Source organism: Abramis brama (assembly GCF_963993115.1).
Source record: "Abramis brama genome assembly, chromosome: 4".
NCBI classification, from domain to species: Eukaryota; Metazoa; Chordata; class Actinopteri; order Cypriniformes; family Leuciscidae; genus Abramis; species Abramis brama.
Window position 1 is genome coordinate 56628036 of NC_139966.1, and position 27492 is coordinate 56655527.

The 27492-nt window shown below is 37.1% G+C and overlaps 1 protein-coding gene across 1 annotated transcript; it reads left to right on the forward strand.

The window, feature by feature from the left end:
* On the forward strand, positions 1-26976 carry nampt1 (nicotinamide phosphoribosyltransferase 1). The gene is made up of 11 exons (XM_084112712.1): positions 1-115; positions 7774-7930; positions 10366-10469; positions 10548-10676; positions 15556-15714; positions 16866-17002; positions 18642-18867; positions 21163-21282; positions 21376-21516; positions 22896-23030; positions 24878-26976. Exons 1-11 carry the CDS (start codon positions 56-58, stop codon positions 24989-24991), a joined length of 1482 nt encoding a protein of 493 aa, XP_083968838.1. The 5' UTR covers positions 1-55; the 3' UTR covers positions 24992-26976.
* The last annotated feature ends 516 nt before the right edge of the window (positions 26977-27492 follow it).

A 27492-nucleotide genomic window follows, 5' to 3' on the forward strand; every position in this document is an offset into this window, starting at 1 on the left:
GAGGGAACAACAGAAACTGACAGTAGCGCGCGACTCCAGTCACGTCAAGGGGAAGATGGAGCTGCACACAGGCGCCGTGGACTTCAATATCTTATTAGCCACTGACTCCTACAAGGTGAGCAAAGATCCTAAACCGAGTCTGGGTTACACACCGGTGGACCCGTGACTGAGAGGAAAACGAGGGAAAGGGAACGAGAAATGAAGGTGGTTTCATCCTTCAGGCCGTTAACGGTTGAGTCGGTGTCAGTCAGATCGGTAGGCCGAATGTGTGTGAGGAGAGACGACAGGTACATTCGCATCTTTATTTCTCTGAGGAGAATATATGAGAGTTTATGTCAGTAATAGCTGAATTTAAGCAGAAAAGAGTGTGTTACACCTTAAGGGCGAGACGCGCGGGTTCTGAGGGGAGATTTCTTTCTTTTTTCCAAAAGCAAAACTGAAAGCATTTGCTTTCTCAGGAAATGGATTCATCTTGCGAAACTAGATGAAGTTCATTAAGACCCTGTGTTTCGTGATTTATTATAACAATTTTGAGTGATATCTGTGCTACTAACCTTCTACTAGACCTGTATTATGCTAACCGTTTTGTAATCGTGTCACCGGTGTGATTTACTCAATTTGAGTTAAGTTACTGTACATTGGGATTTCTAAATGAATTGTACAGAACGTTAGATTATTATATTTGTAAAAGGCTCAAGTTGCATAATTCAGCATATTTAGGTGTAATTGTATTGCAAAACAATTAAATGTGTTGTATATAATTAGATTTTGACTGCACTGTACATGCAGGCTGATTTCTAATGTAAGTTATAGTATGTATTATTAATGAAGTGCATAGATCTGCACTTATTTGTACTGTAGCAATGTTAATATCATAAACGAAAACCTATTATAACTATAACTTAGTTTCAGTTTTCTATAAATGTATAATATATATATATATATATATATATATATATATATATATAAAAGACCATGAATTCATTTCAGTTTTTGATGCGCCGTATTGTAAAGATTTCGTATTTTATATCTCATATGAAAATGGCACTAGACAGCCTGGATACATATAATGTTGTAAAATGTAATGAGTTAATATTAGTTTATGCCTTAAAGGGCTAGTTCATCCAAAAATGATCACATAATTGACTCACCATCAAGCCATCCTAGGTGTATGTGACTCTCTTCTTTCAGCCAAACACAATCGGAGTTATATTAAATAATATCCTGATTCTTTCAAGGTTTATAATGAATGGTACATCAGATTTTGAAGCCCAAAAAAGCGCATCCATCCATCATAAAAGTAATCCATACGGCTCCACGGGGTTAATGAAGGCCTTCTGAAGCGAAGCGATGCGTTTTTGTAAGACAAATATCCATATTTATAACTTTACTGGCTTCCGGTAACGGCCATATACACCTATGATGGCTTGAGAGTGAGTAAATTATGGGATAATTTTCATTTTTGGGTGAATTAACCCTTTAATATTGGCAGCCCAAAAACTTAATATACTGAAAAACCTACTAAACATTAAACTTAAAGTAGAAAACTAAATTAACAGTAATTTAGTGTAAACAAAAGCTAAATTTAAAATGTTTAAACCGTAATAATATTGTGCCAATTTGTGGGGCATCAGTCTAATCATAAAATAAAAAAAAAGAAATTATAGAAATGAAAGGTTAAATCTGGGTTAACTAAATGACTTGTGCTGGGTGGAAATACAAGTGTCCCTTACATTGTGTCAGAGAAATTAAAATCTTTTCTGCTTAACAGACATATATGCTACTATCAAGTATCAATCTATTGTTTGAGTGTGTTAAACTCGGGACAAGCATGCATCCCCAAATTTCTTGGACAAAAATTAAAAACAAAACGTGCACATTCACCAGTTTCACAGTGTTTTAAAAGTTAATACAGTTTATTTATTATACTTTAAGTGCCATGTGATGTTGCAAGATGCTGTATCATGAGAAACTTCTGTTGTGTCCCACCCAACACGTGATGCAAACAAAGCGTTCGGTTTAAAGAAATGATAAGAAGGAAGTGTCTCAACCTTTTAATCTTTAAAATGTCAATTGTAAGCAAGTTTTACTTTGTAGACTGAGTCCTGAAGTTGTTTGTTTGTGTCTTTGACTTTTCACCTGGTCCCGATGCGCTCTGTCCTTGAGAGTAGCGTCATTGACTAATGTTTTGTCTGTTATGTTGTGGATATGTTCCTCATCTATGTTTAATCAGTGTTTTCTTTCCTTGGTGCTGCTAGAGAATGGGAGTGGATGCGTTTGTCTTTTATCCTCCCACCGCGGATGTAATAGGATGCTCGTGTTTTGCATTGAGGCTGACGACACGTTCATTTAGCCTTTTAAGGGACGCTTCATTACTTAAGGGTCCTCCAGAGGTCATTGGAGGGTCATAGATCACGTGTGGAAAAGAGCTGGCTGTTCCTTATTTATTCAGTCAACACTACAGTGTGCTCTCTGTGTCCTCTTGATAATGAGTAGATTTTCCTACTGTTCTCTTTCAGGACTGTTGACAGCCCTATTCGCACTGGATTAGTATTACCTGGTGACCTCTAGTCATTTGTAATAATTGCGGAGGTTGTCTGTGATCTGAATCCCATGCGAATCGGCCATGTCTGTAATTTGTAAAGTAAAAATTCCCCTACATATGACCAACCATATTTGGCCGAACACCCAGAGCTCCTGTGATAATATCAGTCCCGTGCGAATCGGCATCTCTGTGATTTGGCGGGTCGTATATAATTTTTTCAAGGTTTTTGTTTCCAAGTGTTTTGATAGTATTTTGGGTGCTGGGTCATGTCACTATACACCATACAACTATACAATTTGCAGAAAGAGAAAGCTGAAAACCATTAGAAGAGTGAAAAAAGAGTGATTAGATGGAGATGGACGGCATGTATAGCAGCATGCGGGTAAAGAACATTCTTCTGTTTATGATATATCATACAGCTAGACCTATAATGACATGAAATTCGTTATTCCCAAGCTATAGCCTATTGACATCATATCCAGGAGATATGTCAGTAAATTCGGATTATCCCGTGCGAATGCGCAAAAATGCGAAATTCAGATGTGGGGGGGTCATTTCTAAATCACACGAGGTCCCCAGATAACACCGTGTCCTAACCAGACGCAATGCGATAAGATTGAGATGCGTTAAAATCAATCAAAACTCACAGCCAATCAGAACAGCGTGTGGGCGGAGTCTCGCGGCAAGTGCACGGCACCAGAGAGTAATATTGAGTAATCTTGACTTAAATCTGCAAGGTTCGTGAACTTAAGTGTTTATTAGATATTCAGAGATTTGTTTAAATGACGTAGATGCGCATTTACTGAATGTTGAATGAGAAAGTATTTTAGCCTGATTGTTTGCCTTTTCTGTTACAAATAATATAAAAGCAAACGCTTTACTTTTTCGCATAGCATTTACTTCCTTTGTTTACCAGTTCTGTCTAACAAAGTATTAGATATGACTGACAGAGATCGTAAACTAATGAAGACGGAGAATGTGAGTGAGCGTTGTGTGATCAGGCGCTGCCGTTCTGTTCTCAGGCGCTGCCCGTCAAAATAAAAGTCTGGAGTGCCGTCAAAATAAAAGTCCCACTTCCAACACATCGGCCAATCAGAAAAACGTTTTGGCCGATGCCGATATTTTAAAAATGCCAAATATCGGCCTTGGCGATATATATCGGTCGACCACTACTTGTGATGCTACTCTTGAAGTTAAACGTTTGACGTTTACACTCCATTCACAGTTTTGGCTCAGATAGAAACAGCATGAAACTGTAGAAGCAACTGACATTTACAACAAAGAAAATTACATCAGGAATTAAAGAGGGGCTTGGTTAATATTTCATATTTGAATATAGATGGAGTAACATCCAGGTCAGCGTAATAGAGCACACAGGATTGTTCAGTGGTCATATATACTTCTATAGAAAGCTCAAGAACGAGTGTTCAAGAGTTCAGCAGTGTCCGTCCACTCCCATGAAGCATTGCAAATGACATAATGAATCTGATACTGTCATACTAATTGAAATAAATGTAAAATATACAGTTTTTATAGTTATAATTTTATATTCAATCATATTCAAATATGTGTTCACATCAAAGTTTGTAATGTTCTCTGTCTTTTGTTAGATTAACATTAATGACACAGACGGCAGCAGGGATATTAGGCTGCTGTCACTTTAAGACCAAATGCACGGATCCAATATACTGACACGTAGTGTTGTTTTTGGCGGCCTGTTTTAATTTTAGTTTTAGTCTAGTCTTTGTGTCAAGCTGTCGTTTTAGTTTTTATTAGTTTTAGTCACGTTCATACTCTTTTTAGTCTAGTCAAGTTTTAGTCGACGAAAACTGATGACATTTTAGTCTAGTTTTAGTCAATGAAAATTGTATTTTAGTCTCTTTTTAGTAATGCAATTCTATTTAACCCAGTCAATATAGAATTTCAAACAAAGTTATCTTATTATATTTAGTATATTTAGGGCTGTGATGGTGGCAGTTTTTTTTTACCACCGCGGTAATGGACCAACTACCGGCGGTGGTTGGGGGGTTATTTAAAAAAATAAAAACTCGTTTTATATTTCCACACAAAGACGCGTGATATAGCCTACCACTCTGCGCTCTGAGAGGGATGTGGGACACGAGCAGGAAAGACCATCGATCTCTTTATGATATCTTCGTGTTTTCTACTTGATGTAAATTGGTCTGAAGAGCGAATTTTATCCTCCACAAGGGTGAAATATTTAGGCTATGTTTGAGATTGCGCTGTCAGAGAAAGTGAAACTAAAAATCACCCGCACGTGTGAAACGCGCTTTACAACTAAACTTGACGCGCCCTATGTCTAATATAACAAGCACAAACTGTTAAAAAGAATTTGACATGCAAGTACAAATGTAGGTTATCTGTCCTACAGCGTTTTTCTACTTTACCACAGTAAAGAATACGAATATAATGGGCCTAATTAAAAGCGAACCAATGAAGAAACGTTTATAATCCCTTTAGAAAATGGGTGAGACGTGAGTGAAGATTTGGGAAAAGAAACGAGATTCCATGCAGGGATGAGTCACGATTTTTGGATATTCGATTAGTTTATTTAATTATAGAATATCGAATAAGTTGTGCGATTATTCTCTAAAATAAAATCTCCATGTTCTGATGCTGATGCGGTGACGCGTTCATGTAACCGGAGGACGATGCCAATAACGCACATAACAGCTGTCACAAAGAACCGGCAAAAGTAATGATTATGAATGTGTCAAATATATCAATAAGACATTTTAATGGAATAACTAATGGAGTAATATTGTTAAATTCGCTGATAATCGGGTGACCAGATCGCAAACCAGAATTTAAACCCGACAAATCTATGGGTTCACGCACAACTCTCTCATTCGTCGTGACGTTATAACATTTCGTCTCGTCTCGTTTTGGTCAACGAAAATGAAGAGACATTTTAGCATAGTTTTTATTTTGTAAACCACATTTAGTCTCGTTTTTATTCGTCAACGATATTGCATTATATATGTATTTTAGTCATCGTCACATGACGAGCATTTACATCTCGTTTTCGTCAGGTGATAAAAGTTCGTTGACGACAATATTTCGTCATAATTTTCGTTGACGAAAGCAACACTACTGACACGCATCCGATTTCTTTCCTAACTGTTTATGTTCACTTGAGACATTACTGCCTCTGTTTATGACAATACTCGCCTTATTGTCGTTAGTATTTGACCGTTTAGGCACTTATCCGAAACCCAAAGTAGGAATACTTCGCTTGTCTGCATATTTAGCCGATTTAGCTCCATCTCGGAGCTCGTGCACAGAAAGCCGCTTAAGATTAATAACTCTTTTTAATATCAAGCACGTCCCACAATATACCGCATTTAACAACAGTCATGTCACATAATTTGAGTGATTTGTACATTAAGGAGTGCCAAAAGTGTTCCGCTTTAAAGGAATCGTTTAATCTCTATTATTGTGTTTTCATAATCGTTTGAAGCCAAAATTGAATTAAAAATAAATTATGGTTAATCGCTCAGCCTCCAGGAGATTTCAGTCCATTTCTGATTAATGGGTCCACTTGGGAAAATCAGATTAGATCTGGATGGTTCAGTTTTACATCTTGTTCACAATATTTTACTTTCATTTCAGTTTGCCACACCTTAAAATTACTGCTTGTGCAACCTCCCAGGCTGAATCCGTGGCTGGTTTCCTTGATCTGAAGCTAACTCTGTGGCATGTCCTCTGTGCACACAGCCAGTTGTTGCGCATGCCTGGACCACATGCAGCTGTTCACATGAACGGTCTTTTCCAGAAGGGAAAGGGCATCCAGTCCAGGACTTCCACGGCTGCTGCTCCACAAGGACTTCTGCCCTTTGGGAGAAAGGGCTTCCTGAAGTTCACCCTCGGGGTGCAAGGGAACAGCCACTGTAGCTGTCAGGCAAAGCCATGAGTGTGTAACCTTTCCCAGGCTGGCCTGTGCACAGGAGAACAGCCAAACACTGCCAGGGAAAGGTCAGCATGCACAAAATATCAGAAGTGAGCTTAAGTAGGTTGTCTGTTTGATATCTTGTGTAACTGTAGTCACGTTCTCGGCATAGGGTGTATTTATATCACAACTCTTTGAAGAGCAAGAGGGCAAACTGGATTTTTTGTAATTATCTGAAGAAAGCGTTGCTTGTGCAAAATACCACCATGATTCTGTTGTGGGTTGTTGCTATGCTAACAGATATTCAACAAATAAATAGCCTACATAATTACAGCCTTTTATTGCACAATACTGTGTAAGAATGGTCCTCTCATATTTCAATGTTTTTTCCTTGGAAAAAAAATAAATTCTTCACTACACCCTTGCCTCATTCAGTGTAAGTGGTTCTATGAATATGCAAATGAGCCCCGCCTCCACTCACTCACTCAGCTCAGAGATCCACTCGTTGATGATCACACGTTGATCTGATTGGTTGCAAGGTAGTTTGTGACGTCAGAAACACCAGCGATTTCAAAGCGTGTTTTTGATTCACTGCAGTTTTAAGGAGAAAATACTTTCATTTATACATGGTTTGTCTAAAAGCATTACCAACAACATTAAAAGCTTGTTTTGTTTTTTTTACCACAGGGGGATTTTAACACTTTTAATAGACAAGAGTCCAATCGTGCCGGATCTTTATTAACCAACAGCAGCGTTTGTATCTGGATGGTTTATAATGCAAATAATAAACTTACGTGATGGAGAAGAAGTGCAATGTCACGTATGCATGACCCTACAGCAGCGCTGCTAAACGTATAATGCTAATGTACGTTGCGTTTTGCAGTATTTTAGGATTGGCGTCAGAACTGCAGCTCTGCAGCACGATACTACGGTCTCTCTCGGATACATTTAATCATTCACAATCTAAAATCATGATATTGCACACCTTAAAGTCCACCCCTTTTTAGTAAGCTGCATCATTCGAGGTATCATTCTTGTCCGTAGCATAAACTGTGTAGGATGAGCTGCATGCCAACATTTAACACAATAATAGCAGTGATGTCTGTCTAATAATGTGTGTAATTTGGTGCTGGAGGTCTGGCAGACAAGCTAGAGTCAAACCCAGCATCAGTCTGAATTACAAGAAATGGTGTTGACACAGGGTTGTTCACATCCATTATCATATTTGCCAATTCAACAGAGCAGTGCCAGCAGATGTTGTTGTTTGGATCTCGCTTTTTATGAATTGAATATATAATATAATCTTTCTTTCTTGCAGGTCACGCATTACAAACAGTACCCACCCAACACTAGTAAGGTGTATTCGTACTTTGAGTGCCGTGAGAAGAGGACAGACTCTACCAAGCTCAGAAAAGTCAAATACGACAAGACGGTCTTCTATGGGCTTCAGTACATTCTCAACAAATACTTAAAAGGTACGTTGAACGTGGTCGCCAATGCTGATTTAACTTGTAAATGGGAGACGTAGACCCATGGGTAATTTATGGTTGTGTTGATGCTAAAGTATGCAGCCTTCCCTCCACACATACAGTCAGTTTGCTTCATTATGCTCATAAGCAGACTGAAAAATAATAACTGTTTGTTCCAACAGAAAAACAAAAATGACTTTCTCGTGATGGAGCCAGTGTTTAATGACCGAACTTGACGGTAGAGTTATAGTGTAAGAAAATAGCAGCACGAAGAGGCGGTTTGAGTGCAAGACGTGTGACTAGCAGTCTAGTTTGAGGTTGTTGTTCTGGCATGCCGATCAAATATGCCACATTTATAAAGGAATTTTGTCTATTTTTACACTGTAAAGGATTTCATGGTACGCTGTGGTGAAGGCTTTAGAAATCGTGCTATTGAATGAAACGAGACAATAGAGCATCTGCTCTTTAACCCACAAAAGACTGCCCGCACCAGTCTGTTTCACAGCTTTAGTCTGAATTCTTCATATTTGGTAGACTAATACAGTAAATACTCAAGTTGCACTACTTCTACTTCTATTGCTGTCTTCCTTTCATCAGTTGTTTATGCTTGAATGTTTTACACTTAGTTCTAAATTTCTAAACCCTCAGCATTTGCTTTGCAGATCATTTTGTAAACTTGATACTTAAGGAATTTAAAGATTCAAGCAGCGATGATGTTATAGTGTTTCCATACTTAAATTACAGACATTTTGAGTAAATGTGTTTTAAAAAAAAACAAAAAAACAAGTGGGCGGTATGGCTGAAAACTGTATCACGATATAAGTGTTTCATATCGGTCGATGTCGATAATTATTGATATTTTTTATGACCTATTTAAAATAAGGACCAGGAGAAAAATATATTACATTTAAACATTTTTATTTTAAACTTAACCTTCCTCTGATTATAATCCCCTCAGTTATAAAGGCAGAAATGTCAACACAACCATGGAAAACACTCAAATAATTAAGTCTAAAATCACAATGAAACATTAACAATTATCTCTTAACATTAAGATGCAAAATTAAAGAATATGTAAGAAATGCTTAATAAAGTGTTAAAAAAAATGCAAAGTGTTAAATATAAGCATAGAGAAACCGACAACGGTTTGGCATAATTTGCAGACGACATTGGTCTACAGTCAGACTTATAAAATCCCAAAAAGAAGAATCCAACACAAGACAACGATATGGCGCAACCATACTGTTACATGACTGGCTGTTAGCGTGGCACCTTAGTCTGCCACAATAAGTACATTTGCATGCACAATCATAATGCGATTGTGTTGGGATTTTGGCAATTTAACTTTATTAATCAAACTAATGTGATTAAGCTTATAATCGTAGTAACCATAATTGCATTAAATGTGGCGTACACCCATTTTGGAAAATGGAAACTCCTTAATTGCATTATTACCGCCCTGAGCAGAGCGCACGCGCGCGGACATACAGAAGATGCCGTGTGTTGCTCATACAACTTCATGAATGAACTCAGTGACATTATTGTGAAGCTTTCCCTCCCCTCCGAAACACAACTCTCTGCTCCTTATCTTCATCCAGAGAAAGCCTTGCAATCCCAGTTACATTGCTATGTTCATCACGATGCCGAATAATATCCAAAACGTCCATAGAAATGTGTTTTGCATTTGATGTAATTAGATTACAGAACTGGCCAGTAACATGCCTACTATATGCAAGTTCATCATTTGTGTTGTGGGGTATGAGAATAATGGCTGTAAAAATAACCACACTCCTTAGCATATAATTAGAATAATTTATATTGCATGTAAATAGAAGTGAAGAGGTTTTCTCGTGTCTCACTGCAATTCACTCCTTAATCTGATTATTGGTAATAATCGCATTATCAACGAAGTGACAGTCAAGTTTCACATGTTCTTGTTCAGAAAAACAAGTGAAATTCGTTTTGCATGTTGCAGAGACACAGGATTGGAGGATCATCATTTGGTTTGATGCTTGACAAAATATACCAATAACAAGGGTGTATTCCCACATAAAACTTAAAGCCTTGCACTGCTTTACATTGGTAGTGTTAATAATCTAGTTCTCATTTGTAAGTCAGAGCATCTGCTAAATGAGTACTTTAAAATGTAATAAAACTAAAAACACAAGTAGTGCTGCAGCTTTATTTTTGAGGATACTGTGCCTTTAAGACAGTTTGTAGCAACATTATGCACGATATTGGTAAGACAAAGCTTCACTGTGAGCATAGAAGTTTCTCTTAATGCAATAACGCAAGGAATGTAGGAAAGTGTGCAATTATACGTGTGCAAACAGGGGCGCAAACTTCCCACCCTCTCTTACAGTCATTTATTCCTGTATTGTCCTGCCGCTTTCTTTGTTACGCTAGTCTCACAGTTGTCCCCTCTCTTTTTGCACTCACAGGACAGGTTGTCACACCAGAGAAGATTCAGGAAGCAAAGGAGGTCTACCGGGAACACTTTCAGGATGATGTTTTCAACGAAAAGGGATGGAATTACATTTTGGAGGTACGGAGAAACTCATCTCTCAGATGTTTCCGTCTATGCTGAATGTTCATTAACATCTCTTATGTGACATCCCTGCAGAAATACAAGGGTCACCTGCCCATCGAGATTAAGGCTGTGCCGGAGGGAAGTGTTATCCCGCGTGGGAATGTGTTGTTCACCGTAGAAAGCACCGATCCGGAGTGCTACTGGCTCACTAACTGGGTCGAGGTGAGTCATGACCCTAAACTCATCCCTACAGTTATTTATATATTCATCCAACGCTTTTATCCGAAGATACTTACTTTGCATTCTAGGTATACGTGTTTTTTTTTTTTTGTGTATATTAAACCACAAAAAGACTATTTAAATATTAACCCTGCATGTTCTGCTGGTCTCTGTGTGAATGAATAGTGCAGACGCGCGGTTTCATTTACCTCACACACACACACACACACTGAAGCACGAGTGACGCTCGCGCTGTTTTCAGTCTCTGCTGCCTCATGATATGATGACATGATGAAATTCATCTCCAGAGCCGATCTGAGAGTCACTTCATGAGCATTTTACCATTTCATTTGAGATACACACACAGAAACTCAACGGTCTTCACGAACTATTAACTATTTAAAAATATTTCCAAAATATGATTCATAATTTATTTGGCACTGTATATTAGCCTCAGAACACACAGATTTCATGAACCACTAGTGGAGTAAACAGTAGGGTGTCCGTTTGGCAGCGTGATCCTCTTCTGGTTCAGAGGAATTGTATATAATTGGACTTCTTAGACGGTTTACGGTTTTCACTGTAATGACTACAGCGTTTTAAAAACTGTCCATGTTATGGATCGGACTATTCCTGTCAAACGTCCCGTGATAGACCGTGTAAACAGTGACATGCCACACAACTCACGCCCAAACATCTCAATAGGGTTTAGCATCAAACCTGCTGAGTCATGCTGACATCCAGACGTCCAGTCATCGTGATATAGTACACCTGTCACCGAGGGAAAGGTCGTTAGTTTTGTCATTTGTTTATTCAAATCAGCTTTAATTGAGTAAGAGGTCGGTTTCCTTTTACAGATGGCTTTGAATGTATGACAAACATGTCACGTGAAGATGGTAAATTTAGACTGTGTGTGTGTGTGTGTGTGTGTGTGTGTGTGCCCTTGGCTCCACATATCTATTCTCCAGTGAATTCAGGAGATTGTAAACACACGTCTACTTCTTTTATGATGACCATGGGAAGGCACTGATGCTTACTGATAACTCAACTGAGTGGAGACTTTTCAGACTCACAAGGCGACATTATACTGATAATTACAATATTTAGTATAAGCTTCTCTTAAACCTTCACTCCCATTCCAGCGGTCATCTTTAGTGCCGTGAGGCTGGAGAGAATCTCTTATTTGTGATAGTCACCTATAGGTTATAGTTCGGCTTTACAAGACGCACATCTCTGCACAAAGTCAGATTTTGGGCTGTGTTGATCCAAGACTCAGACTGTGCGAAGTATACTTGCTGAAGATGCAGTAAACGCGCATTAATCAGGTGCAATGATCTGTAAGAAAGCCGAACTGGATTACTTTGATAGCCGTCAGTCAGATGAATTCGGTATTTATTGCGCTAGCTTGCAGATGTATCATTTTAAGTCAATGTGAAAACAGAATTGACCCCATTTGCTTCTTAATGCATGCCAAATCTAAGTAAAAATCAATGTTGGCGAGTACACAAAACAGTTAAAACGATTATCAAATCGCAGAGGTTGTAATTTAATTATTGCAACCTCTGCAAGCTGCTGCGAGTTTGGGCCACTCATAATGTGCATTTGAGAACGCAACATGCAACCATTTTTCCAAATTTGAAATGATAATAGTTTATAAATATGTTGCCAAAAAGAGCCTTAAGGTCTTCCTGTGGTTTTCTTCCAAAATAAAAGCTCTATGGAATAATGCTGCGTTCACACCAAACGCGAATGGAGCGTCTGGCGCGAGTGATTTCAATGTTAAGTCAATGTAAAGACGCGTTTACGCGCGTCTGGAGATCCTGCGGCGCGAATGAGTCGTTTAGCACGGCGCGGTGGACACAATTGACGCAAAACGCGCGAATGATTTTATTTGGTACTTTTTGTGCATTCACGCGTTTGACGATTCAATCCCTAATTTCTTTTATCAAAGTTCTCAAATTTTTTCTCAAATGCCCTTCTTGAATAAAGAAACATTTCAGTAAGCATTCCTATTTAGAAAAAAAATCATAAAAGAATAACAGTTAGGTGGCAGGTGCACCCAGGGCTAGCTAGCATGTTAGCTTAGCACACCATCAATACACGACAAAATATGAGATTAAAACCAAGTTTGTGCTCCAAACTTACTTTATAACGCAAGTCGAGTGTTTTAAATAATCTTCTGTGATCTAATTTGTCTTCAGATAAAAAAATCAGACAGAAAATATATTATTTTATAGTAGTCTGCACGATGATAAAGTCTATATCGATTAGCATTACATTATAAATATAATATATTATTATGAAAATACCTGGCATGGCTCGAAGAACACAGGCAAATCAAATATCATTGCAATCATGTTTATTGTCTTCAAAACATATTTATCTACATGTTACATCCATTACAGCGAACTCTGTTAGCTGTGTGTGTGTTTGAGGCTTCCTGGAATGTCACATGATCATGGCTCTTCTTCATGTTCCATATATGGACTAATACTGTGCATATAGCGCCCTCAGGCTGTTGGTATGAATTGAAAACACAGTAAATCAGAGTACCAAACGCTCATAAAGATTACATCGACGCATTTGGGTATAAATTCAATAAATATTATTCCTGTCTATAGAAATATGATGTATATCTATGAGAATCTATCAATATTTCTCCAAATCTGCACATTTTTGAGCTAAAGCCCTGAGGGACGTTGTTTTGTGAATCGCTGTCATGACGACAGCACGGAGTTTTTTTATGAATGAAAGCGGATGACGCGCATAATTCATATTAAAGGTATCGACTCATTTTTTCATTTCATAACTCCTGACACAAATTAAGACATAACTGTCACTATGAGTTTCTCAGAATACAATAGTGGTCAAATACTGAAACTTGAGTCTTATATCTTTTTAATGATGTATAGTTTGTCATTAAATCTGATAGTAACTTTGAACTAAAAAAAAAAAAAAAACGCTTAAGTGCGCGGGCGCACTGGCAACGGTTAACAGGTTAAATAATCCTCTTTTTTTTACACAATAAACTAGGGGTGGTTCAGGTTTTCCTTTTTTTCGTCCTGATTTTCCTGATATTATCATGCACAATTCATCAGTGCATTGTTTTTCGTGTTATTCTTACTCTGAAAAGACTGTTTAATTGACATCAATTTATTAGGTTGAGCTATTGAATAATGTTAACCAGAATACTCTATTGTAATACAGAATGCCCACTTCTCATGATCCAGTCAGTTCCTGAGATAGATAAAATCAAGTCTCGCCCTACATTTCCCTATGTTCTCATTGAATACATCCAGTTATTGAAGTAAAATAGATTGCGATGTTAATTGGCGACAAGCATTCTGCTACGACATGCGTATAAGATCACTATCAAATGAGAGAATTGCAGCAGATACAAAAGTTAACAGTGGTTTGAAACAAATTAAATGCCTTCATAATCAATGTCCAAGAGTCTCATTTCACATGAGCTGTTGAATTGAGTCCATGTGATTGGGACACTGTGATGTTCTTGTGTCCAAAGAGCGTCATGTGCTTATTATCAGTTAGTGTGTGCAGTATGATAACATTGCCTGGCATGCCTTCATACCAAACCCTCTGTGTTGACTGTGTGACACTTCCCAAGCACTCGGGTGGCATGAAGCGGGTCTTTTGGTTGTTTTTGGATTCATGTTCCAGCTGACTACACACGGGGAAAAAGTAAACTGACTAAACCAGCACTAGCTTCATTTTTAAGTTCCAAAAAATGTGCCCCTTTTACATGTGATGTTACAGAAGCTGCATTAGAGAAAACACACACCGGAAAGGTTCATGGATTCAACAACAGCTGCAAGAAACAGTTACACAAACTAAAAACACACAACACTCCTAGTACAGAATGCTAATTAAACACAATTGTGTGGTAATAGCTAAGGGGAAATGTTGAAATTAGGGCTGCACAATATGTGACCCTGGATCACAAAACCAGTCTCGAGTCGCACGGGTATATTTGTGGCAATAGCCAACAATACATTGTATGGGTCAAATTATCGATTTTTCTTTTATGCCAAAAATCATTAGGATATTAAGTAAAGATCATGTTCCATGAAGATATTTAGTAAATTTCCTACCGTAAATATATAAAACATTTATTTTTGTGAGTGAATGCAGCACAATCTGCAACATAAATGGACAACTTTAAAGGAGATTTTCTCAACGTTTCGATTTTTTTTTGCACCCTCAGATTCCAGATTTTCCAATAGTCGTATCTCGGCCAAATATTGCCCTATCCTAACAAACCATGCATCACTAGAAAGCTTGTTTATTCAACTTTCAGATGATGCATACATCTCAATTTAAAAAAAAATTACCCATGTGACTGGTTTTGTGGTCCAGGGTCACATGTATAGAAATTATCGAAATACAGCAAATGTATATATCGCGATATGCATATCGCAACAGCTTGCAATAACTGGGGTCATGATCAAAAGACAAAGAGAAAATCACTCACTGCTCTTGGCTAAACAACTTTTGTAGCTTTAATAAGAATCAGTATTTTTAATTACATATATATATATATATATTTTTTTTTACGTTTGATTATTCAGTTTCTGTTGTTAAATAAACCTGATGTAGGATAACCTGAAACCCTAAACCCACTGATGTTATAATAACACTTCTTATGCTACAGTAAAACACTGATGTTCACTTTCAGAAGTTGTAGGGATGTTTTCTTGCCACAAAAAGAATGTGAAACATTAATTTTAAATATATTTTAAAGACAATTTATGTTTATTTTACACACTTTAAGCATTACGGTATCGAATATCGCATTAATTTAATGAGTTATCGCATATCGCATTTTTCTTCCCTAGTTGAAATGATGCGTTTGTCTCCTTCACAGACTATCCTGGTTCAGTCCTGGTATCCCATCACCGTCGCAACTAACTCACGAGAGCAGAAGAAGATTCTGGCCAAATATCTCATGGAAACTTCAGGAAGCCTGGTGGGACTGGAATATAAACTGCACGACTTCGGCTACAGAGGGGTTTCATCTCAAGAGGTGAAGTGCTGAAAGCTTTTAACCAGACCCCACAAATCTGATTCAAGTACCACGTTGGTCACATAGACCAGATTCATTGGGTTAGTAGTGCATAGTTGGAATGTCTAAAGCTGTGTCCGCTCACTCGTTCACTCATTCACTAATCCCTATATAGTGCATGACATTTGAGTGCATGTCTGACGCTGACGTTTACACTGTGCGTCGGAGAAACGGCTTTGTTACACGTAGTGATAAAACTCCTTTTATCTTACATGTTACTTGCTTTATAAAATAAAGCAACAATAATTAATTAGCAACAATAACAATCATAATGACTTTATTTTGTAATTATATATACCTCCGTGCCAGCTTTGTAGTTTCGTTGATTTAAATTGTTAGAAACTTTGACGCTCACAGATGACGTGGTCGTTTAGCGCCCTCAGGCGACCGTTATGAGTATTACATGCGAATTAATACGCACCTACAGATGATTAATGAACATTTTTAAATCATCCACCAAATTATCATCTCTTCCTTACAGTTTAACGAGTTAACAACAGTGCCACAAATTATTAAAACACCTGGCTGCTAATAAAACACATTACATTGAGTTAATGCCTAAATAATATATTTTAATACAAAAATAATATAGGCTACCTATATAATTTACCTTATTAATATCATTTTAAAATTCATCTATATAATATTGTCTCAATATTTTTAATATCTTTTATTCAAGTAATGATTAATAAAAAAAGGAAAATAATAATAATAAAACTAGCATGAAATAAATGTTAAAGCAGAAATAAGAAAGCTCACTACCGCACTTTCACACACACTCAGTCCTCTCCGCATTGGATTGTGGGAAATAGTGCTTCAGCAAGTGTACATCGAATATACACTCGAATTCAGAGAGGATTGTGGGTAAAAGTAGGGAATGATGTCGTTCACTCAGAATTCAGACACCACTACAAAATGGCCGACACCCGATATAGTGGATGGGGAGCGGATTCAGACACAGGTTAAGATGAGACTCTATCCAAGTCTAAAGTATCTCCTGACTCGTATACTGTAAATACCAAGCATTAAATGCATACAGAACATATCAAACATCCTCATTTTCTCTCAGTGGTGTCATTTCTGATGTGTTTAAACTCGTGTCTCGTTTTCAGACGGCTGGGATTGGCGCATCTGCACACTTGGTAAACTTCAAAGGAACAGACACTGTGGCCGGGATCGGTGTTATCAAGAAGTACTACGGCACCAAAGACCCGGTTCCTGGTTACTCAGTACCAGCTGCGGAACACAGGTGAAACGACTCTTGATGACAGTTAATCACACAGCTTAAAGGGGACATATCATGCCAAATGCACTTTTTTAGCCCTTAAATGCATTTTGTTGTATATTTGGAGTGTTTAGAAGTACAGAAAATATGAAGTTATTCTCTTCAGGTGCTTCGTTGATATCTTTATATTCTGTTTTGGTCATATTTTTCAACCTGTTCCAATTTTTCTGTTATCTATGACGTTTTTTGAACTATTACGTCACAGTATTTGCAGCGGAACTGCCAAATAAGGACATTGACTTCCGGCCCAACACTTCGAGCAATCCGCCATTTTTATTTCTCGCTGCAATTTTGTAGTCCAAGCTAAAGGATGCAGAAGTTACGAGAGGGTAAGTTAAAATGTTCGGTTGTTGGATGTAGTAACCCACACGCTTCATTACACCGTCTAATGTAGATGAACTGCCGCGCTTTGTTACAGGACGCATGTTTAACTGAAAGAACGAGCAGAGACCCGGTCGCGCGCGCGCACTCTCTCTCTTCAGAGCCAGGCGAAAGTGTAAACAAGACATCACCGTCTCCAAACTAGACGCTGTCTTGCTCTCTCTCCCTCGCACATATTAATCAAAATAAATCGACACAGTGGTAAAAGGTCGGAAGACCAAAGTTTCATGTGTAAATACAGTAACACACCATTGCGATACATCCATATGAAGACGTTGTTCTGCAGGTTCGTCGTCTTCATTTTCATCTCGCTCCGGCTCCGACTCTGGCTCGAACATGTAAGGCTGGCTGGACAAGTCTTCCGTTGTTGACATTTTGTTAATAACGTGTGAATAAAAAGTTTCTGTGCCGCAAGATAATCGTATCTCTGCTATCAAACTACAAAAATGGCCGGACGGGGTGGAGTTGAACCGAGTGTCACCTCTGCAACCTGGAGAGGGGGCGGGGTATGCAGTGTCTCAATTGTATTTAAAGAGACCGCACCAAAACGAGTTGCTCTCAGACGCACATCAGAAAAGGGGCCTGTGGAGCTATAATAATGAGGAATTCAGACCCAAGCATTGCAGTTCCGCTTTATATAGACTACAAATGTATGATTTATATGTAAAAAGGAACAATTTAAAAGCATGATATGTCTCCTTTAAAGTGAAGTCATAGCCTATAGGGTTTCCTTTTAGTGAAGTGTATGTATTCGCCTTCTTTTTAATGTACCGTAAGATCATTTTTCTAGCTATTTACCTAAAACGGCTCATAGAAGTATCGCTCATTGAAGGAAATTAGCTTACTTACACGTTGCATGGTCTAATTCATTCTGGTTGGTTAGTTCTGCATCATCACACTTTTTATTTCCTCACACTTCAGCAAAGAAACAATGCAGTTCATTGAAGCAGAGGAACTTTGCACTTTGCTTCAGTAGTGCTTTTGAAATGAGGCTTGCTTTGATATATATTGTCAATGCTGCCACCTAGTGGCAATTCTCAAAATCTGAAACTATTTATGATCAGCACTTCAGGTTTTAGGAGTAGTGTTTTTATATATATTCAGATTTTCTTCTTTTATAGCATTGCTAAATGTTATATTAATAATAAAAAGTATAATAATTTTTTATGATCTCACTGACCGTGTGTGTGTGTGTGTGTGTGTGTGTGTGTGTGTGTTGCAGCACAATCACTGCCTGGGGAAAGGACCATGAGAAGGATGCTTTTGAACACATTGTCAAGCAGTTCCCCTCTGTCCCCGTGTCCATCGTCAGCGACAGCTACGACATCTACAACGCCTGTGAGAAGATCTGGGGGGAAGATCTGAGGAGCCTGATCGAGATGAGGAGCGCAGACGCACCGCTGCTGGTCCGGCCAGATTCAGGAAACCCTCTAGACACAGTGCTGAAGGTACACAGTCATGTGTGATGTTGTGACACAGTACTTCATGTGTACCCAAACCAAAATTATTCAGACACCCTATATAATTTTTTTAATATTTTTTTACTAGACACTATAGTTCATTTATGTAAGTGAGGATGGCAAAATAAAGTAAACTGTGACATATTATACCCAAAAATAAAATTTTACCCAGTAAAATGTATACAAAATTTGGGACCAAAAATTATTCAGACACTTTGACCTGACCAGTGTTTTTTCTTTAATTGCTAATGCAACCTTTTTACACCACAGACTGAACAAAATGAAGCATTGCTTGGTAATCGGTTGAGCTAAACTGGTATTATCTAATTGTGTAGTTAAATTTAACAGCTGACAGATATTCAACATAATTCATCTGTGAGACCGTCTAACAGAAGGATGGAAAAAACCAGTGAAATATTTATATTGTTCTTTTTTTAATTTTTTTTAAATTATTTTTATTATTGTTTTATATGGATTTTAGTAGAACACAAAAGAACAGAACAAACATGTCACTAGGGGTATAACATACAATTATGTTGTTCATAAACTGTTAATGTCAAATCAGGGGTTACTCTCCCAATAGTCTCAAAGGAGTGAGAGGAGAGAGAAAGAACCCCCCCCCCCCCCCCCCACCCCCCTTTTCCTTCCTTTATAATAATATCAGGAGAATAATTGTAATTGTCCTTTCAAGTCAATAAAAGGTTCAAGGTCCCATCATACAACATACAAATCCAGAATGTTTTCATTGGATAAGTATTTCACATACTGAAGAAAAAGAAAAAAAAATTCATATTTAATATATCCATATTTAATCATAAAGAGAAGGTCAGCTTTTCCATATCATATATATATGACTTACAATCACTATCCACTCATCTTATGTTGGTGGAGCCATTTCTTAGTTATTTATATAGTTCTTGTCATATTTTATTACCATTTTCTAAAATATAGCAAATAAACTGTGATAATGTGAGAAATGTTGAAGGTGTCTGAATAAATTTTGGGTTTGACTGTGTGTGTGTATATCAGGGTTATTATAGTTTTGCATTTTTCATTAGTTTTTATTTTTATTTCGTTTTGACTTTTTGTTTTCAAATTTAGTTTAGTTTTAATTAGTTTTTAAAGTGGGTTTGCTAGTTTAGTTTAGTTTTTATTTTTTGAAAATGCTTAGTTTTAGTTTAGTTTTTATTAGTTTTAGTGTTAGTTTTAGTCTTTTTTTGTAATTTGGGTTATTTGTCAGGGGCAAGATTTAAAAAGGTCAGAAAAAGTATTGTGTAATACTAACTCAACAAAAATGTCATACAATTTTAGGAAAAAATTCACACCCCATTGAAATTCCTTCACCTCTTACAAAATCAACACGCCATACCAGAAATCTACACATCTTCTATACAGAAATCACACCCTATACAAATACCACAGCTGTACAATTTTCACACCCTATACTTAATTTATCCTATATAGTCAATAGCCTACTCATCTGGATTGAAGCAGCAAACATTCAGTGTAAAAGTAAAAAAAATGACATAACATTATTTAATATTTGAATCACAGCTTATAGCTTATAGTGTTTTGACATCGACAACCACAACCAAAAAAGTGCATTTTACCTCAAACTTGCGACTAGTTAACTTTCTAAAGAAGGCGCAATCGCTTCTCGGGTCAACATTAACACACTGACAAAATTATATTCAGAATTTAAAATATTTTTATACCACTTTTTAATGTGTGATTGTGTAAAGGTGTTCACGAGATGGAGATACCAACCTTTCGCGTACTTGCAACATCGAACGAACACTCGTTCTCATGGAGACGGTGTGCACGGAGGGGAGGGGCTGTGTGTGTGCGCGCGCGCGCATGTGAGAGACGAATGAGTGACAGAGAGACGGAGGGTGAGCAGGGAATACGCTGCGTGTTTTAAATAGCATTAAAAAAATGAAAGACCTTGACAAAGACGAAAACTAAGGACATTTACTCTATAATTTTATTTTATTTTAGTTAGTTTTGCCAAACACACATTACAGTTTTAGTTAGTTATCGTTTTTTTGTAATGCCTCGTTTTTATTTTTATTTCAGTTAACGACAATGTTTTTTCGCACCTAGTTTTCGTTTTTTCGTTCGTTTTCGTTAACGATTATAACCTTGGTGTATATATATATATTCCTTTCAAAATGAAGTGCATTAATTTCCTATTTTGAAGATATAAGAACATATTAGTAACACATTTGCAAAGATTTTTGTGCAGCGCGCATAAAGTCGTGATCATTATGTCTTATTTTGCAGGTCCTAGAGATTTTAGGAAAGAAATTTCATCCGGTTGAGAACTCTAAAGGCTATAAAGTGCTTCCGCCCTACATCCGAGTCATTCAGGGTGACGGTGTGGACATCAACACTTTGCAGGAGGTGTGTATGTCCAGCTCATGTCAGACTTTATGCTATCTGTATGCTCTTGCTGAGTTTAAACTCATTCTGTACCTGTTTGATTGTTGTATACAGATTGTAGAGGGCATGAAAAAGCACAGATGGAGCATCGAGAATATTTCGTTCGGCTCAGGAGGAGCTTTGCTGCAGAAACTGACCCGAGATCTGCTCAACTGCTCTTTTAAGTGCAGTTATGTGGTGACGAATGGACTGGGTGTAAGTACCGACTAATGGCAGATTTAGCTATTGCATTTAGTAGGGATACCACCATATTGGTATCGGCCGATATATGTTCGTTTTTAATGTTATCGTTATCGCCATGATAAGAAAATTTGGCCGATATATTAAGGCGAGACACTACAGGTGAATAGGGTAAAAATTTTAACTTGCAGATATCACCATGAAACTTTCCCAGTTGATTACCTACATTAAGATGAGAAAAAAATGTATTACAAGTTTTCTGTAATTTAATGTTTAATTATGCAAATTAGGCAATATCTAATTAAATATGCACTAATTTGCATATATTTTAAAAAACGAAATCTGAGTATTGGATAAAGCCAGGTTAAAAATTATTTTTTCGTTGTGTTCACATATTAGATGGGGAAAAAATTACAGAGGGATTTATGGATATCTACTTTTGTTATCCTATAAATCAGAATATACTGTCAGTAGCCTTAAAAAAATGATTTTCGCCATGTTTTTTGGAATAAAATGTTATATAAATCAGGCTAGGAGTAATATATTTACAAATGTCTTCATAATATAACTAGGTACAAGACTGGAAAGTTTGGTGTATACAGGTGCGACTGAAGTGGAGATTTCGGACTTGGAGTATGAGAGAAAAGTCATTTTGAGAAAACGGGCTTTGGAGATTTATCATCAGCCAATGAGATTGCGCATTCAGCCCTTTTACTTTCACGATTGGTTGCTGATAAAAAGGAAATGACCATATTTGGATCAGACAGAATGGTCAGGAGAGAGAGAGAGCTTTCCAGCGGTGTGTGTGATGGCAGGGTGCAGACAGCATGTTGATTAAGAATGCCAACTTTTGTTGAATTTATGAGAAATCTACAGACGCAAACAGAGAAAGTGTAGTAAAATAAAGACCTAAATGTGTATTTCAGACTTTTTTTCACCACAAGTCTGAAAGAAGACATGTTATTGAAGACAAATATCCAAAAATCTCAAAAAAAGGGAAATTGGGCTGTCATATAAGCTACATAAAATTATGAGAACATTATAATTGTGAGCTTGGGACATGGCTTTTAATGGTGAGACTTTTGTTTTTGAAATCAGGCTTTCAAATATAAAGAATTATCGGTTATCGGCCAAAATTTTCATATCGGTGCATCCGTAGCATTTCGTGAAACGAGTGTCACTGAAATTACATGCTTCATCTTTAATTGTACTTATGATGAGTGAAGTGTGCATGGTATTCGGAGACCTAAACATTAATGTTAACAGTTAATCAGCTAAAATTGACATCCCTAGCCATTTATTTTACAGAAACAGAAATATATCTGACCTTGTATATAGTATGCATAATTCAGAAAATGTAGGATTTATTATTAATAAGATGTTGTTAATTACAGGTAAACGTCTTCAAAGATCCTGTTGCAGACCCCAACAAAAGGTCAAAGAAGGGTCGGCTTTCTCTTCACAGGACGCCAAGTGGAGATTTCGTTACTCTGGAAGAGGGCAAGGGTGATCTGGAGGAGTATGGAGAGGTACGTTCATTCAGCGTGATTAAAAATGAATCATGCATTTAGCTTGATAATGTTAGACACTGATGAATCATTGTCACGTAGGAATGAGATCTGATTGAATCTAGATCATGATCTTTTAACGATTATTTGTGCAGCTCTGCCCTAGTGAAAAATAAATATACTAAAATATATTTGAAATACATGCATTTTATGCTAAGTACCCTACAAATACATTTACATATTATGTACTTAATCTAAATACCCTGCAATAGCACTGTTAGTATACTAAATTGGTATAAAACCTGCTAATTTTGTACTTTTGTACTTATCCAGAAGGTCTAACTAAAGATATACTTAAGTATATTTGATTGTGCTAAAGTGCAACTATTGCAAGTATATTTTAGGTACACTTAAAATATATTGCATTTAAAGACTTGTATAATACAGTGATCATACTATCCTTACTAATAGTGATGTTAAAACACATTTTAGGCTTAATATTAAGAAATGTGCAATAAAGAAATACTCCAAATAAAGTTTAATTTTAATTTTTATAGCATATCTCAAACAATATGTCAGTAAATATGTTAATGTGTTGTATGCTTAGTATGAAATAAACGTTTTTTTCACTAGGGTACTTATTAAAAATATGAATCCATTCGCTTAATTGCATATCGTCAAGCGGCAGCCTGTTCATTTTCCTTACATTTACGTTTAGTCATTTATCAGATGCCTTTATCCAAAGCGAAATACAGCAAGCGAGTCATGAAAAGGCAAACAACACAAGAAGTGCTCAAAATACAAAGTTTCAGACATTGCTTAGACAGGGTTCCCACAGGTCCTTGAAATCCTTGAAAGTTTGTGAATTTAAAAAAAAAAATTCAAGGCCCTGGAAAGTTTTAGCAAATAAACGTACATATCCTTGAAAGTGCTTGAATTAATTTTGTTCAAGAAGTTGAACAAAAATATAAATATTATATTATTCCCTCCGGTCCGCTAATGTGTTATTTCACCAACACTTCGTGGCCTATACATACTAGCTTGCTTGATTTACGCTAGTTACGCGCATTTAGTGTTTCCCGCGTGAGGTACTTTGTGTTGTACGTAGCCATGACGCTCACGCGCGCACAAAACTACTACCTCAACGTTTACTGTTGGACACGATAAATGTGTCCCCAAATCAAAGGTGCTCTAAGCGATGTTGGGTGACGTCACTTCTTGTTGACGTTCGAAGTAGGCTAGGCTAGCTCGACCCTCCCTCCTCCTCATCCCAGCCCCTCCCCCTCCCTTCCGTGCTTCCTGAAACAGGCTTATCCCGATGTAAATTCGGGACTTTGCGCGTTCCTTTTCCCTCTTCTTTGTTATTTGTTCATGGGAACGTCGTCTCTTTGGTCGTGTGTCGGCCATATCGAAATTCAAGAGAATATAATTCTAACGTTAGTCGTTGTCGTTGTTTAGGACATCTCTCCTCTAGCTAACTTCCCTCTTCGTGCTTCTCTCTCCTCCACACCCCCCTTCATGAGCACGCACACTAACCCCCCCAACCCCACCCCCAAATCATGGAACACTGTTTGTTATGTTTCGTGGTCCAGGCTGGGCCAGTTTGTTTTTGTTGTGTTTGTGGAGCCTGGGCTGTCTACAGAGACCGCGTTTTTTTACAGTGTGTTCAGGGGACAGGCAGCTAGCGGATAGTGAGGAGATGTTTGCTGGATGTGACAAAAAAAAATTCGGCCTAAAAAAACACGTGACATCGCTTAGAGAGCACCTTTAAGTCCTTGAATTTGAGGGTATTGGACCTGGAGAGTCCTTGAAATGTCCTTGAATTTGAAGTTCCCTGCTTAGAGTAATGTCCTTTTGTCCCCTCACAGGACTTGCTGCACACTGTGTTCAGGAACGGGAAGATTGTAAAATCGTACACCTTCGATGAGGTCAGAGACAATGCCAAGCTGAAGGAGAGCGAAGTGAAGGATCTGCTGCTCTGAGATCCTCCATCAGTCCTCTCTCTCTCTCTCTCTCTCTCTCTCTCTCTCTCTCTCTCTCTCTCTCTCTCTCCACCCATAATCCACAGATGTGAGGACATGTGCCCACACACTCACCCCACCGTCAGTTCAGTGTACAGAGCTGATCTATGTTTCTGTCTACTGACTCCACTATGCTTCAATGTCTCTTTCTAATGGCGGATGAGAGCAACTGTCATGCTATTTATGTAACTGTGTATTTGACCAAGCGTGCTATTGATCACACGTCTTTGCAGGAATGGAGACGTATATGTGTGCGTATACCGCGAGAAGATTTCGCTTTGCTTTGACTGTAGGATTGAAAGGTAATCGTTCAGTGTTTGTTGAATGTGAATGTTGTGTGTAGGGTTTTCACTTTATCAAAGGATTAATCTATTCCTTTATGCAAAGGAGACGGCTGAACTAGAGGGATACGTTCATTCTCTTTTGTTGGCTTTGTCCTTTCTGTTTTCATTTCAATGGTGAAACTCGCAAGAACATGTTTAGCTATGCCCTAAAATCTAAAGAACTGAATGAGAAACTTAATTTTGCATAAAGGAAATGAAACTTTCATGTTTAAGCACATTTTACCAAAAATTCTCATTATTACAGTTTTTTACTGTAATTCTCAATAGTGATTTGATTTTCATTAACCATTCTTATTATTAACAGTGAAAATATTAAATGTTGTTACTGTAATGCAGTATCTTTTTATATCGCAATATAAGATTTTTTTAAATTATTTAAATCAGCATAAATTACCACAATTTATTTTTACTGTAGTTCTCGATTGTGGTTCTCATTAATCATTCTCATTATTAACACTGACCATTTTAAATGTTTTTACTGTATGCAGTATTTTTTTTTTAAATCAACATAAATTAAAGGCACCACATACTTCCATGATGTATAAATATTATATATTTTAAATATACTTTTTGTTTTTTCAATCTAAACGGTTCTAAAAGGAGGATTCATTTTCTTTATGCAAAATATAATTTCTTATTTCTCTCTTTAGATATTTTTGGGGTTAAATATAATCTGGACATGTTTGTGACAGAATTCAACCAGATATAATAGACCCTTAACTTTCTACATTTTCCAGATTTTGCCAACATATTAAATGCTCCATCATAATATACAATGTAAACCTGATATATTTAAGGCGACAAAAACATCTTTTTTTAAATATTCACTACAGCTTTATTTGAAAACACAGGTTTTATTATACAGCAGGAATCATTTTAGAAGAGCTTGGTTTTACTATTTTGTATACTTAATGTTTCAAACTCCAGAATCATTATTTTTTATGACATACCGCCAGAGTTACCATAGTAAATATCCATAGTCAGAATAATGTGGCCAAACTGCCTCCTCTCTTGTATATATCGGCGCGTGTTTTTATTTTGAGAGAGCTGGCTTCTTATTAGTGCAAATAGAGATCTGTTCTTATTTTTGTCTAATGCCCATTTTGTAACAACAGAAAATTCACTGATCTGTTACGATATGTAGAAGACTGATGTTCAGTTAGTCTCTGGCACGTGTGTGTGTGTGTGTGTGTGTGTGTGTGTGTGTGTGTGTGTGTGTGTGTGTGTGTGTGTGTGTACATGTTGGATTGTACACTTGGTTGACAATACCTGCTAATTATAATTTCATTGATGTTTTTATGTTTATGTTGGGTCTCCCGTTTTGTTTCAACCTCTTCAGATATTTTAAACTAACATGTCCGATGCCGTTTTGACAGCATATTGAAAAAACAAGTCATTATGTCATTATTTCTTTTCCTTTTTTATGGAATAGTGAACAAGATGAAACCATTCCCTTTTATAGCTGCTGTAAGGACAGTAAAGTGTTTCTCGATGCACTAGCCTTCAATCTAGTAATTAAATCACTTCATTTTGATCACAACTTTAAAACTGTGTTAAGGAACATTAGTGTGAAAGTTTAAATAAAAAGCAATATCATACCAATTCTGGTTTGACTTGTATTTCTCTCAATGCAGTGGTCATTTTGTTTAGAAAATGTATTTACTGGTCATATTTGGTAGCAGCCAATCATTGCACAAAAGATATAGTGCCAAATTTTCTATATAACAACATCCTTTTGTTATTTTCATGTAAATAATCTATAATAAATATATTTTAAAGTATTATACATATTATGCATATGTGTAAAAATATAAGTTTTAACTATTTATACAGAACTTGTTTTGTTACGATCCCGATACCGAACTGAAAGAGTTTCAGCCATAGATGTACCCATAGAAACCACATTGACCAAGTCGAACCGTCCGCCATCTTGGAACGGTCAACATTTCAGGTGCTGTCATTACTCAGTAAAAATCAAGTTTTCCAAGATGCTATAACATTGCACAGCCTCTGGTTGTGAAACCGCCGAGATTTAAAAAAAAAAAAAAAAAAAATGATAACCTTTCTCAGGTGAGAATGTGTTGGTTTGTGTTTTTATATGTATTAACTCAATATTAC

Coding starts and splice junctions, on each gene's coding strand:
- nampt1 (XM_084112712.1), top strand. CDS start 56: ATGGAGCTGCACACAGGCGCCGTGGACTTCAATATCTTATTAGCCACT. Junction 21,283..21,375: donor ACATCAACACTTTGCAGGAG/GTGTGTATGTCC, acceptor TGTTGTATACAG/ATTGTAGAGGGCATGAAAAA. Junction 23,031..24,877: donor ATCTGGAGGAGTATGGAGAG/GTACGTTCATTC, acceptor GTCCCCTCACAG/GACTTGCTGCACACTGTGTT.